This window comes from Microtus oregoni, unplaced genomic scaffold (genome assembly GCF_018167655.1).
Source record: "Microtus oregoni isolate MIOR12 unplaced genomic scaffold, Mior012 000032F_ref0000030, whole genome shotgun sequence".
NCBI lineage: Eukaryota > Metazoa > Chordata > Mammalia > Rodentia > Cricetidae > Microtus > Microtus oregoni.
Window position 1 is genome coordinate 24453332 of NW_024543091.1, and position 13972 is coordinate 24467303.

General features: G+C 51.9%; 1 protein-coding gene across 1 annotated transcript in view; it reads right to left on the minus strand.

Annotated features, from left to right (window-relative positions):
* Positions 1-1055: 1055 nt before the first annotated feature.
* Positions 1056-13972, minus strand: part of Itga11 (integrin subunit alpha 11) — a 101102-nt gene continuing 88185 nt past the window's right edge. Inside the window, exons 23-30 of the mRNA XM_041679723.1 lie at positions 11884-11973; positions 10528-10618; positions 9157-9270; positions 8891-8977; positions 7449-7559; positions 7229-7324; positions 2779-2892; positions 1056-2258 (exon numbers count right to left, since the gene is read on the minus strand). Coding sequence (XP_041535657.1) covers positions 2187-2258; positions 2779-2892; positions 7229-7324; positions 7449-7559; positions 8891-8977; positions 9157-9270; positions 10528-10618; positions 11884-11973 — 775 coding nt within the window. The 3' untranslated portion in view covers positions 1056-2186. The remainder of the gene's footprint in view (positions 2259-2778; positions 2893-7228; positions 7325-7448; positions 7560-8890; positions 8978-9156; positions 9271-10527; positions 10619-11883; positions 11974-13972) is intronic.

The window sequence follows — 13972 nt, forward strand, 5'->3', positions numbered from 1 at the left end:
TCACTAGATTGGCCTCAAATTCACAGAGATCTGCCTGCCTCTGTCCCTTGAGTGCTGGGATTAAAGATGTGCACCACCACTCCTGGCTTGATAACATGTTTTTTTTTCTTTTTCTATTTCTTTCTTTCTTTCTTTCTTTCTTTTTTTAGTTTTTCGAGACAGGGTTTCTCAGTAGCAATGGAATCAGTCCTGGAACTAGCTCTGTAGACCAGGCTGGCCTCGAACTCACAGAGATCCACTTGCCTCTGCCTCCCGAGTGCTGGGATTAAAGGTGTGTGCTACCACCACCCAGTGATAACATGCTTTTGAGTGTGGGTTGGTCCATTCTCCTTTCCCCAGTGACCTCATTCATAAGGGCAGCCACTGATACTCTGTTAGAGGGAAATGAACTTCTGGGTTCGGGGTTTAGTTTCGCTGTTTGACCTCTGACCCCCAATTTAGCTCTTCTGGAGCTGGGGAGATGGCATTCCTGGATTGAGTCTTGATTTTGCTGTGGAGAATGGTGCCACCACCCTCTTCTGGCCTTCTTGGGCACCTATGTGCACATACACATAGACACACACATACACATGCATGCACGTTCACACACACAAAAGAATCTGAAAAAACATCCAAATACTTTGTAAGTTGTTAGGGTTGTGGAAAGGGAATAGCACGAGAATAGAATTGAGATGCTTTGGGGAAGAGTTAACCTCTCTCTAGAAGAGAAGCCAGCGTGCGTGTGTGGGAGGGGTGACATTGAAGGCCCCGCCTGGAGAAACTGGCCAAAGATGGGGTGGGTGCTGGTGGTGAGGGGAGAGGGCCCCACTACCATGACACATAGATGTTATAGCGAGTGAGGCTAGGAAGTCCTTGGGAGAGAGGTGGCCACACAATAGAGAAGACTGTCCCCAACATTTAGATAGAAGTAGACACCCACCTCCCTTTCCTCTTTAAAGCAGAATTTGGCCTTGCTCTGTCACAAAATGGAATGTCTGTTGGTTGTTTTTAAACACCTTTTAGAAAATTTTCTTAAATATATTTCTGACAGTAAAGGTTGTACTGCACGGGGGAGCAGATGGCTTTGAGGTGTCCATTTCCGTCTCAACAAAAAGGGCTAAGGCATAAATTACTCTGCTGGGCACCCGGCATGCCCCTTGTCATCAGGGCTTGTTCGTAGAGCTGGCAGGTGAGAGAGCTGTCTGCCTCTGAGGTTTAAGGTTCTGAGGGGCCTTGCATGGGCTTTGTTCAGTGCATGCCAAAGAGGGCCCCTCCACAGTGCCCCTCCAGGAGCCCTTCTCCCACACATTCGTGGGTGGGAGGTGTATGCACGTGCGCCTGTGTGTACGTGTGCATGTGTGTGTGTGTGTGCATCTGTGTATGTGTGTATGTAGGGGGCTGATGCAAGGAACAGAGAGGCTCCCCACCTCAGTGCATCTGCGCCAGGACAAGCTGCAGCTGTAAGACAAGTGGGTGTGGAGAGCCATGGACTGATATCCTCCACAGGCTCCCCGGGAGTTGCCTAGCAACCAAAGGAGCTGGCAGGAGCTTCAGGGAGGCAGGAGGGCAGGAGTGTGTGGGTGGTAGTCACTGCTGGAGAGCTCCGCTGCTGCCTTCTGATGTTTGGAAGGTACCCAGCATCCTGGCTCCCACCTGCCCATCTGGCACAGTCCTCAAATGTCTGCTTTCACCACTGGCCTGCAGTTGCCACATCAAGCCACACAACTCTGGTTCACTCATGGAGAACTTTGGGGTCTGGAGAAGGGATGGCAGTGGCTTGGGAACCACACGGTGGGAGGGAGGTTATGCTGCCAGGCTATGGAGTCCTGAAACTAGAGGTCCAGCTGGGGCGTGCAGAGTGGGCTTGTATTTGCCGCTTTTCCCTTTGGGTTTCTTCAGAGGTGGGCGTGATAACAAAGCCCTAGCACCTTAGTGTTTGGGGCAGCAGATTCCCTCCACAGAGCCCAGGTCTTGGAGCAGTCCCTTTAAGTCCTTAGGGATCAGTACTCAACCTCTTGGAGAGACGTTGCTGCGAACATGGGCTTGCGGTTCATCCCACAGGGATCAGGCGCCATCTCTCCAGAGATGAGCTCAACACAAAGTCCACAGGCATCCTCTTTGCCCCAGCTCTGAGGGGCCACAGGCCTGGGCCTGCAGCTCCTGGACCGGTGCCTGGCCCCCATCAACGCGAAGCCTCCGATAGATCCTCACTCCAGCCCTTTGGGGGCAGGGCCCAGCCCAGGCTCCCTCTTGCGCTTGGCACTTTTAAAGAAACCGAGCTGTGGGGAGGCAAAGGTGGAAAGTCTCAGGGGTGGACAGACTAGATAGAGGACGTTTGTGTCACCTTCTGCTGGTCCTCCACTAGCCCCCTCATGTTTGCTCCCTAAGAGGACACCTCTAAATACCCCAGCTCGTTCTTGGTACCCCTACTCCCAAACTGAGTGTGTGGATTAAAGCCAGGTGGATGGAGCCCTGGGCAGGAGACTAGAAGTCATGCTGTGTGACGCAGCCCTAGTTAACATCCCTCTCTGGGCCCTCCTCACTATCTGTAGCAAAAGGAGCTTAAACCCCAAGTTCTTATCCAGACCTTCTGAGATGGAGGGAATATGTAGTTTCATTGCCCATTCCATTTATTTGTTTTCTGCTAAGAGAAACCCCACAGACCTGAAACTATAGTTGAAGTCGCCTCTGTGGGCCCTGACCGGTCTTGCCTGCTGTGGAAGGGGCTTGGTGTCCTAGGAACAGGCAAGCAGTTGGGGGAGGCGGGGCAGCGCCAGCTTCCAGGGATAGGAGCCTTACCTGCCACAGTGCCAGGACTAGCAGGGCCAGCAGCAAGAGCCCTCCCAGAGTGCTGCCCACGATGATCCAGATGGGGACCTGCCAATCTTCTTGCTTGGAAATCTCAAATGTGACCTGCAAGGGGAGGGAGCCAGGGGAATACTGTCACAGCTGCAGGGCTTGGGCAGCCCAGGGGCAGAAGGTGGCACACCTGCAGCATGGAGCTGCATCTGTTCTTTTGGGAGATGTAGGGAGGGACAGGTGCTGCAGCTGGCCAAGGTCTCGGAACAGCCAGCTCTGCCTAGTGTATGTGTAACTGGGAGAACGGTCTCAGTGAGCCATGCTCCATGAGCCATCTGCTCCCGCTACATACTCTTCGTTAGTCCTCCTGGAGATTCCTCGTTTCCCAGTGATGGTCTGTTGCATGTGTGGTTTCTGAGCCCCCAGGGTCACGTGGGGAACTCAGGGTTGTGTACAGGCAGCCTGGGAAGCTGTTCCAATTGTCTTCTTCCTTCCTCCCTCCTTCCCTCCCTCCTTCCCTTCCTCTCCTTCCTCCCTTCCCTCTCCTTCCTCCCTCCCTCCCTCCCTCCCTCCCTCCCTCTCTCCCTCTCTTCTTCCTCCCTCTTTCTCTCCCTCAGGATGACAACAGGTGTCATCCTCAGTCTCTCTCCACCAGAACAGTTTTGGAGACGGGTCTCTCACTGGCCTGCTTTGGCTAGACTGCAGGGCCAGCAAACCCCATGGAGCCTCCCTCCCTGACCTCCCAGCTGTGGATTTCCATTGCACCGCCCTGAGTGCTGCTCGACATGGGAACTGAACTCTGGTCTCTGTGCTTGTGTGGCAAACACGTTACAAACCGAGGCATCTCCCTAGCCCCAGACCTTGAATTCTTGATCCTTCTGTCTCTACCTCCCAGGGGTTGGCATTCCAGGTGTGTGCCATCACCACTCCTGGTTTGTGTGATCCTGAGGACTGAAGTCAAGGGTTTGTGTACACTAGGCAAGTATTCCACTAACTGAGCTACACAGCAAGCCCTTAGTTGTTTCTAAACTTAGATGAAGGAAAAAAAAAAAAAGAATCTGGGCCTGGTGATGGTGCATGCCTTTACCCCAGCACTTGGGAGGCTTAGGCAGGTAGGTAGATCTCTGTGAGTTTAATGCCATTATGGTGCTTACATATTAAGTTCCAGGACAAGGACAACATAGAACCTGTCTCAAAAAAAAAAAAAAAAAAAAAAAAAAGAAAGAACAGGGACCAGCAAAGAACCCAAATTTGGTTCCTAACACCCACCTTGGGCAGGTCACAGCCACTTGTAACTCTAGATCCAGGATATCTGATGCTGCTTTCTAGCTTCTGCAAGCACTTTTACACATGAGTGCATACATGCATACACACACATAACACATGTGTGCACCTTTTTTTTTCTTTCTTTTTTTTTCCCCCAAGACAGGGTTTCTCTGTGTAGCTCAGCTTTCCTGGAACTTTCTCTGTAGACCAGGTTGGCTTCAAACTTGCAGAGATCTGCCTACTTCTGCTTCTGGAGTTCTGGGATTAAGGAGGTGCACCACCATTGCCCGACACACAATACATTTTTAAACACTAAAATAGATTTTTAAAAAAACAAACAGTTTATCCTGGAGTGTTTCCATCTGTCGTCAGACCAAAAGTTATAAAGAAATAATTACTTTTTTTCAAATGAAGAAGGACCTTCAAGGGTACCATTGGTGCCATGGGAACCACTATGACCTTGTGAACTTGCCCAGCTGGGTGGCATTCACTATGCTTGTGACCTTGCTCTCACTTCTGTCTTCCTCTGCACTCTGGACATATCTGGCTGCCTACCTGACTGCGACTCCCTCACCTCCAGATCTGTTTCCATCACGTCTTTGTTAGCGGTCAGTGGTAGCACTCTTCCTACCCGCTTGTCATTGACAGTCCGTTTTTACACCCAATGGGCCATCAGCAAACCTTCTCACTCCAGCTCTGAAGCACCCAGAATGTGGCCACCCCTGCTGTCTCCTGGCTCTGGTCCTGTCCTCTTCTCCCGGAGTCCGCAGCAACCTCTCCACCTCAGCTGGCAGTATAGTATGAGGGACACTTGCACTTGGGTGACAATGGCCTCTACTCAGCACCTCACAGCTTCTCATCTCATCTAGGGGAAGTGGTCCTTGTCCCATCTCAATGACCTCATCTGCTGCCCCTCTCTCTGTCCCAGCCCTCTACCCATGGCCTCCTCATGCCTGTCCATGCTGCTATGGCGCTGTTTCCTCTAGTCTTGAGTGACTGACCCCCAGATATCGACACACGCTCCCATGTCCTCGTGGTGCTGGGCTACAGTCTCTGAAGGGAGGAGCTTTCCCTAGCCTCCTATGTAAACCAGTCTGGATTTCACTCTGGTGTGTGGATTTCTTTTTTTTTTTTTCTGGGAAGGAAGCCAGAAAACAAGTGGCAGCACTGCCAAGGGGGGCCTGGGCAGGACCTCCTCATCTTTGCCCTCTGACCTGTCCTCAGAGCCTGGAGCGAGGCAGAGACTTAGTCACAGCGGCTAACTGGGCGGTAGAGTGCTTGCCTCCCGTCACTGCTCATCCCCAGCCTCACATAGCCACAGCTTTCACATCTGAGATGGAAGGGGATGGGCCTTAGATGTGGGGGGTGGATCTGCATGCACGTGCACATGGATTGACCCTTAAGTACTTTTTTTGTTTCATCCCTGAAGGATGCATGGGCCTTTATGCAGCTTCCCTTGTTTTGTGGACCTGGGCACTACATGACCTGCTATGGGGTTTCTGGTTTTCTATGGGTGAGACACTCAGTGCAGTAGGATTTTTTCTTGGGGGGGGGGGCGGGGGGAACGTGCTGGGCTAGGAAGTCCACTAGCCAGGTAGTAGTGGCACACATCTTTGATTCCAGAAGGAAGCGGCAGGCAGATTTCTGAGTTTGCGGCCAGACTGGTCTACAGATTGAGTTCCAGGACAGCCAGAGCTACACAGAGAAATTCTGTTTCAAAAACAAAAACAAAACAAAACAAAAAAAGAAAGAACAAAGAAGAAATACCTACTCGTGTTGGGGAGAGGCATGGGTAATGAGGGGGCTTGGAAAATTGACATGACGTTGAAGATTAACTTCACAGGACCATCTCTAGAAAGCTCTCCCTGGGCACTCTGTCCTTCTCCTGCCCTCAGTGCTGTGGTGTTCCCTGGACTTTTGCCATGATCGGTTATTACCGTGCTCAACTCCCTAAGCCATATCTGAATCTGCTTGCCCAGTCTGTGAGGGAAGATGGAGGGATGGGTCCCCATCAGATGCAAAGGGACGGGTCCCCATCAGATGCAGAGGGATGGGTCCCCAACAGATACAGGATGAATGAATGAACACATGGACCCAAAGGAGGCTGCTTGTGTCTGCTCCCTCAGAGAGGCAGAGGTGTCAGGGGACACAGGTTGGAGCCCCAGGGTGGGTCAGACTACCAGGATGTGGCACTAACCTGACCCTGAAGGCCTCAGTTTCCACAGCTTCTCTCGTTCCTTAGGAGGGTCTCGAGCACAGCCTTCGGGCTTTGGCCCCTGCTGGCCTGTGTCTGGAAGGCTGCACCTTACTGAAACTGAGCCTGATGGTGTCCCTTTGCCAAGGCTGTTTCCCTCCCTCCCCCACCCCTGTAACCTTGCCGGTTTGTAAGCTAGTGTCTCCTGGGATGTGTAGTTGAGGGGTCGCTAGGCTACAGTTTAGAACAGCATTTCTGAGACATGGCCAGTGGGGGGCAGCAGAGCCCTATGCCCAGCTGCTCTGTTTCCAGAGACTGATTTTTCTCTAAGACTCAACTTGTTTACAACAGTGGCTGTCTCCCAGAGTATCACCTCTTTTTCTCTACCTTGAAATCATGGTCATCCAGGCTTACGTGGTTTTTGTCTGGTTATAAAGGAGCACTGAAGCCTCTCAATCTCCACCCCACTCCCACCACACACCCATTGCTGCTTGCACTTCTTTAGAGCAGAGGCTCCACCATGCCCCAGACAGCCTCACTGTGGCGCAGCCCATGAGAGAGCCACCCTTAGGTATATGTGTGTGGGCGTCTGGTCTCAGTGTTCCCTCTTATCTTCCCCATGGCACAAAGCACAGAGCCTGGTGCGCCAAGGCAATGTGTCTGCGCTCTGCCAGTCTGGCGTGTGTGGGCGTGCGTGTACGCGCGTGTGTGTGTGTGTGTGTGTGTGTGTGTGTGTGTGTGTGTACTTTTTGAGGCAGTCTCTCACTGGCCTGGAGCTAAGCTGACTGGTGACCAAGCTCAAGGACCTGTCTCCATCTCTAGAATGCTGGGATTACACACAGCCGCCCCTGGCTTCTTTCTGTAGGTTTTGAATGTGAAACTCAGGTCCTCAGGCTTGTATAGCAAGTACTTTATTGGCTGAGCCATCTTCCCAGCCCCCACGTTGGGTCCTCCCTCCCCTCTCAGAGTGAAGGACTCCCAGGGGCTCACCTGGCGGCTGGGGTCCTCCTCTCGGAAGATGAAGGGGCTGTGGAACTGCCGCTGCAAGGCTGCGTTGACTGTGATCTTCAGAGATCTGTACTTGAGCTGCACAAACAGGGCGTCCTCAGAGATGGCTCTGGGAGCCTTTGTTCCTGTCCCTCTCAGCTGGGAGATCCCCTACAACCTCTTCTTCCTTTCCTTTCGGCCCTGCTGAAGGGGTCTAACTTACTGCTTTCAGAGACCTCAGCCACAGGTTCCCTATCAGGTAGAATCTGATTTCCTGGTTGGGGGTCAGCTTCACGTTGCAGGTGATGGAGACCACGTCGGAGTTGCTGTGGTTCTGGAAGAGAGTTGTTGGGGGTGAGCAGGGCACTGTGGGGACAGGGCCCGTGGTCTGGAATGTGAGCTGGAGCATGGATCATTAGACAGACCCAAAGTTGGACCAACTGGGAGAGGGAAGCAGATGGCAGAGATGAGGATAGAGTTGCGTGTGGGAACAGAAGGGACAACTGGGGACAAACCAAGGCCTTGTATTTGAAGTTCCTTTTGAAGTTGTGCATAATGACCCAGTGTCCCAGGAACAGAACCTCTGCTCAACATTAAGGAGTTGGCATTATCACCATTTAAACAGCTTAAAAGAGAAATGAAACTGTAGCAGATAACCACAATAGATGGAGAAAAGTATTGCAGGGAACTGAAATTCCTGATGCAAACCTCCAGAGAGTGTCTTAATCATCAATCAATCAATCAATCAATCAATCAATCAACCTGTCCATATGTACACACATGCACACACCCAGAGCTTGTGTCATACACAGGATCAAGATTCTCACCACCATGCGATCACTCCCGTTTCCACTGCTCTTGTGGTCGGAGCCCGAGTGATACGACAAGAAAAGTCATTTGTAAGGATCACATGGAAAAAGTAACGGATGGAAAATGCAAAGATCTTCATCTTGGAGCAATTGAACTTTGTTAGGGTAAAGCTATTTCTGAGGTGGTGCTGGGCCCTCCCAACTCTGCCCAAGGTTAGATCATGGTGAAGTGCAGCAGGCTTCCAAAGGTTGCTTGGTGGGCAAAGGTGTGCAGCCAGGATGCCACCAAATCCACCAAATCCTGAGTCTGAACCCTGGGACCCATATGGTGGAAAGGAAGAAGTGACTCCTGCAAGTTGTCCTCTGACCTCCACATGGGTGTCATAGCACACATATCCTGACACACACACACACACACACACACACACACACACACACACACACACGGTCTGTATTCTGTCAATTAGATTTTAAATAAATGCTGATTGGCCAGTGGCCAGGCAGGAAGTATAGGCGGGATGACCAGGTAGGAAGTGAAGGCGGGGCAAGGAGAACATGAGAATTCTGGGAAGCAGAAAGAGTCAATCTGCAGTCATCACTCAGACACAGAGGAAGCCCGACACAGAGCAAGCAAGGTGTGATTGCCTCACTGTAAAAGGTACCAAGCCACGTGGCTAACACAGACAAAAATTATGGGCTAATATAAGTTTTAAGAGTTAATAAGAAGCCTGATCTGCTATGCCAGTCTGTTTATGATTAATGTAGACCTCCATGTGTTTATTTGGGACTAAACGGCTGTGGGACCTGGTGGGACAGAAACCCCTGTCAACTCTTGGCTCCCCGTGTGGAGACTCACCCTCTGTGGGGCACGGCTCAAGTCTTCCTCAGTTGGAGCACTCTGGTACTCTGTGCTGTTCCCCCAGATGTTACAGGATGTGTTGACCTGCGTGGAGGGCACATACACATACACAATTCTGAACCTCACCCAGGCTCCCCTTTTTCTTCCTCCACCTGGAGAGGCTAAGTGCCCTGGGAGCACCCAGATGGTGGGGGAGTTGCTTAGGAGTGTGTCCCGTTTCCTCTTCTCTCTCTCCCAAGTTGGCCCCTAAGGAACACAGCTACCTGGTCGGTGAAGAAGTCCCTCAGCATCAGCAGGCGGTTCCCACCCCTGGTGGCGATGGGCACAGTGATCTTCATCATCACCCCGTGGATAGGGAAAAAGCCCAGATTCTGCACCTGCAGCCAGAGGAGAGTCAGCACATGCGCAGTTGAGGGATGGGGACAGAGATCCTATGGGGACCAGCCAGCCCTAAAGACAGGCCTCAGCAGGCCCTGGCTATTAGCACTATGGAAGCAAGATGGTACTGACAGGATGTGTTCTGGGACCCTGGAGTATGCTCAGTGGGCCGAGCCTGGAGATCACCGACCTCTCCTACCACAGAGTCCTCTAGAGCAGGGGGCACTCCATGGAGACAAGAGTGGAGATAATGGGGTCACTCAATCAGGAGAGGATATCAAACTGAGTGTGTGCTGTCTCCCTGGCGGGAACACATTCAGGAGACTTCAAGCTGGGCTTTAGGGACTGAGAGGCTGATAGATGGCTCCAGGCTTCTCCTGGATTGGCTGTGTGACCTTGAGCAACACAAGCCGCGTGGGTATTGGGGTGCAGCCCAGTGTTCAGCCGTCAACCCACTCCAGCCCTCGCACAACTTCAGAGGAGCTGACCCTCATGTGCAGGGTGAGGGAACCCTGGGTCCTCTGTGGCAGAGGCTGCTCGGCTGCTCCCTGTTGTTCTCCTTCCTCACTTAGTGACAAAATCAAAAGCCACCCTTCCCGCTTCCCTCATAGCTAAACACCGTGTTATGGACATAAGCGGTAACTGCAGATATGGGATGCAGCTGATTCTTCTGTTTTGGTTTTTCGAGACACGATTTCTCTGTGTAACCTTGGCTGTCCTGGAACTCACTCTGTAGAAGGCTGGCCTCGAACTCACAGAAATCCCCCTGCCTCTGTCTCCTGAGTGCTGGGATTAAAGTCCACCGCCCAGCTTAAGGATGCTTTTTAACAGGAAGGGACGTGCTTCTCTCCTCTCCCCTTCCGCCTGGGCCTGAACTGTGACGACAGGTGAAGACATCTATCTCATGTCTAGGATGTTCTTAAATTCCTCAATGACTGTAAAGCCATCAACTCTAAGCAGCAAGTTTTTTTTATTTTTCCTTTTCTGGAGGAAAGTAATCCTTAGTGTGTTTAAACTGCTGTTCTGTATGTTTAAAATCTTTTCCGTACACCCTAATAACTCCCCCAGGCCAGCCTGGATGTCTTTCAGATGAGGGTGAAGCCCAGAGAGGGGAAGTAACTGTTTCTACAAGCTGTACATTGAGCCAGAGGCAGAGCTGAGGATGAGTTCCAGGACCTGCAAGGATTCTTCCCCTCCAACTGGGCTGTGGGGTTTTTAGTTCAGCCCCTTCACTCCAAGGTGCCCTTCAGCCTTACCTTGAAAATACAGTTGAAGGGAGGCCCAATGCCATCATATTTCTCCAGAGAGCTGTTGGCCTTGACCTCATAGTGGCTCAGGCTGCTGCTCCTGCATAGACCAAGGGAAAACCGTGTGTGGGCAGAGTCAGATAAACAGGTAGCAGAAGAGAGGCAGGCATGTGCCCATTTCCTGGGACACCCCCCCCACGTGTCTTATGTGGCTGCTAGGGGGCGCTGAGACGGGGTCATAGGCTTGGTAGAAATGCATGCTCAGGGCAGAACAGCTGTCTGTCTGCCATGTGGGGGGCATGAGTCTGAGAGTCCCAGGTTGGGTATCCTGGCGTGGCCTCAGTGTCCATGGCAGGGCTTCTTTGCAACCTTGCCTCTTGGGTGCCCTCAAACCCCGTGTTTCTGTTATGTCCTCTTTTCTCCGTTGTTAGTGGTTGGGGACTTTCTAGTGGGCAAGGGCTGCTTCCTCAGCGGACTCTGCCTCGTACCCTCTGAGAGGGGAGGAAGGTCAGGCATAGTGTGGCCTGGGGTCTGAGTTCCTCCTCAGTGACAGTGATGTTGGGAATTGTTGGTACAGTGGTAATAGGAACAGATTGATCACCTTCCTCTGCCCTTCCTCTCTCCCTCTCTTTCTTTTCTTGTTGGAGACAGAGTCTCATGTAGCACAGGCTGGCTCACTATGGGATCCTCTTGCCTCTACCTCTGGTATGCTGGGATTATGGTATGTCTGATTTATATGGTGCTGTAGGTGGAATGGGGGATTATGGACATATCTGACTTATATGGTACTATAGTTGGAAAGGGGACTTACACACACTTGGCCAGCCCTCTACAACTAAACTACAAGCCCAGACTGACTCTGGGTCTCTTGTTTCCGCTGCTGTACTGTATACTCTAGGCTAGCTAGCCCTCAGCTTTCTGGATGACTCTCTTGTCTCTGCCTCTAGGAACTGAGGTCAGGATGAGCTGGGGTTGCTAGGCTTATGCAGTACCTTTACCCAACGAGCCATCTCATTGGCCCCACACAGACTGACTTTAAAAGAAGATTTCTTTTGTTTGGAGTTATGTGTACCTAGATGTCTGTGTGTAGGTCTGTGAATGCAGTGCCGACAGAATTCAGAAGAGGTGTCAGATACCCTGGGACCAGAGTGACCAATGTGGTTGGGAGCCATGTAATGTGGGTGCTGGGAACCGAACCCAGGTCCTCTGGAAGCCATCCCTCTGGCCTGCCACACTGACTTGGAAGAGTTCTGTTTTTCACTTCTCCTCCAGCTTGTGCGCTGGGGGACCTCCTCCTGCCCACCTCCATACTTGTCCCTGCTAGCTCATCCCCCCTTCCCTCTTCCGCTTCAATATCCAACTCACCTAGTAAAGAGGACATCTGCTTCGTATTTGAGGTGGAAGCGAAGGAGGGCCATGTTGTCATTGGTGGTGCTCTCCTGCTCGTGACTGTCACTACAAGGGGAGGGGGTGGGATCAGAGAGGACACTGGTACAAGAATTGTAGAAGGTGGAAGGGAGGATGTGCTGGCTTTTCAGGCTGCTGGGTATGATCAGGCCATCAAGGAAAGCTGAGGTGTTTCCTAGAGGGTGGGCCGGGGGCAGGACTGGATGCCAGCCCTCTCTGTGGCCAGGCGGTCAGGGAGGACTTTGGGTAGCTCATGGCCACTCCCTGCCTGTGCCATCTTCTTGATGAACTTCCCCAGCCGCTGGGCTGAAGATGAGGAGGGACTTGGGACTGGGAGAAGGACGAGCCTTGGGAAGAATAGTGGGGTTTACTGTGGAGGAGCTCACTGATTCCTGATCCCACAGGGTGCAGCTCCCTAAGATAATGGGTGACTATGCCAGGAGAAGCCAAAGGAACCCTTGGAGGGGGCATGGTCCAAGGTACTTTCATCTAACAGTCAGTACTCAAATACCAGGGCAGGTACCCACAAAGGTTAAACCCCAAGATTTCAGCTTGTACATAAGCTAAGTTCTACTCTTCAGGCTAGGGGGTGGGGATAGGAAAGGGGTCCTCAGAGTACACTGCTGTCTATGTCCCTTCTTGTCCATTCCTGGTTTTCAAACGCCCATGCATGTTGCTGTGCCAGTGTGCTCACTCTGTGCAAGAAGAGAACCTTAGCATGGGATAAAACCGGACTAGCTGAACATAGCGGACAATGAGGACTACTGAGAACTCAAGAACAATGGCAATGGGTTTTTGATCCTACTGCACGTACTGGCTTTGGGGGAGCCTAGGCAGTTTGGATGCTCACCTTACTAGACCTGGATGGAGGTGGGTGGACCTTGGACTTCCCACAGGTCAGGGAACCCTGACTGCTCTTCGAGCTGATGAGGGAGGGGGACTTGATCGGGGGAGGGGGAGGGAAATGGGAGGCGGTGGCGGGGAGGAGGCAGAAATCTTTAATAAATAAATAAATAAATTTAAAAAAAAAAAAGAAGAGGACCTTTTGGCCCAGGGAGGAGCCGGGAGGCCCCAGCATACGAAGACACTTTGCAGACTCAGTCCTGAGTCCACTGAGGGTTCTGTGGACATGTGGGGTTTGCTTACGCATGGCTGGTGGCCAGTACAGACTGGTGATGGGTGTCCCCAGCCTGCCTGGGACTGGGTAAAGCCACTGATGTTTGGTTTGCTGGAGGCTTTCTTCTTAGCTAAGGATTTTGGCTGGGGACAGAAGCCAGCCTGTCCTGACTTCTTTCCTCCCTCCGTCTCACACAGAGGAAATAGTTTCTCACTGGCCTAGGAAGGTTCACTGGTCAGCCTGGAGCAAGCTACCTTCAGGAAGCCAGAGGGACAGACAGACAGACAAACCCACACATTTCAAAATGGAGAAATGCCCAAGGAGGGCATGATGGTTTGTACTGAAAGTCAACCAGCCAGGGTGGAGAGTTACCCTGCTCCTGGCTGTGAGGGGTTGTCTAGACTGGCTTAACTGAGGTAGAAAGAGCCGCCCTGCATGTGGGCAGCACCATCCCCTGGGCTGGACTTTCAGATCAAATCAAAAGGAGAATTCGATCTGAGCACAGCATTCACCTCTGCTCCCCCCGGATGCAGAAGCGCCGTGCACCAGCTGCCTCAAGTACCAGCTGCCATGCCTTCCCCACCATGATGGATTGTGTCCTCAAATTATGAACCCAAACAAATCCCTCTTCCCTTCGGTTCCTTGTGCCAAGCATTTTGTTACAGCAATGAGAAAAGTAACTAAAACCGAGAGAGGTAACCAGGACTGCAGGAGCACCAGATGAACTGTGGATCCAAGTGTCCAGCTCCCAGTTGTCCTGTTTACATGTGATATTGTTGGAAGTCCCCACAACCTCACTGATTGTGAAGGGCTGCTGTGTGAACTGACTGATGGACCTGAAGGGGTTCTAATGGCCATTGTGACTTGTAGCTGAGCGGTGCGGGAGAATTGTCTGTATTCTGCCAATCATGTTTTAAATAAATGCTGATT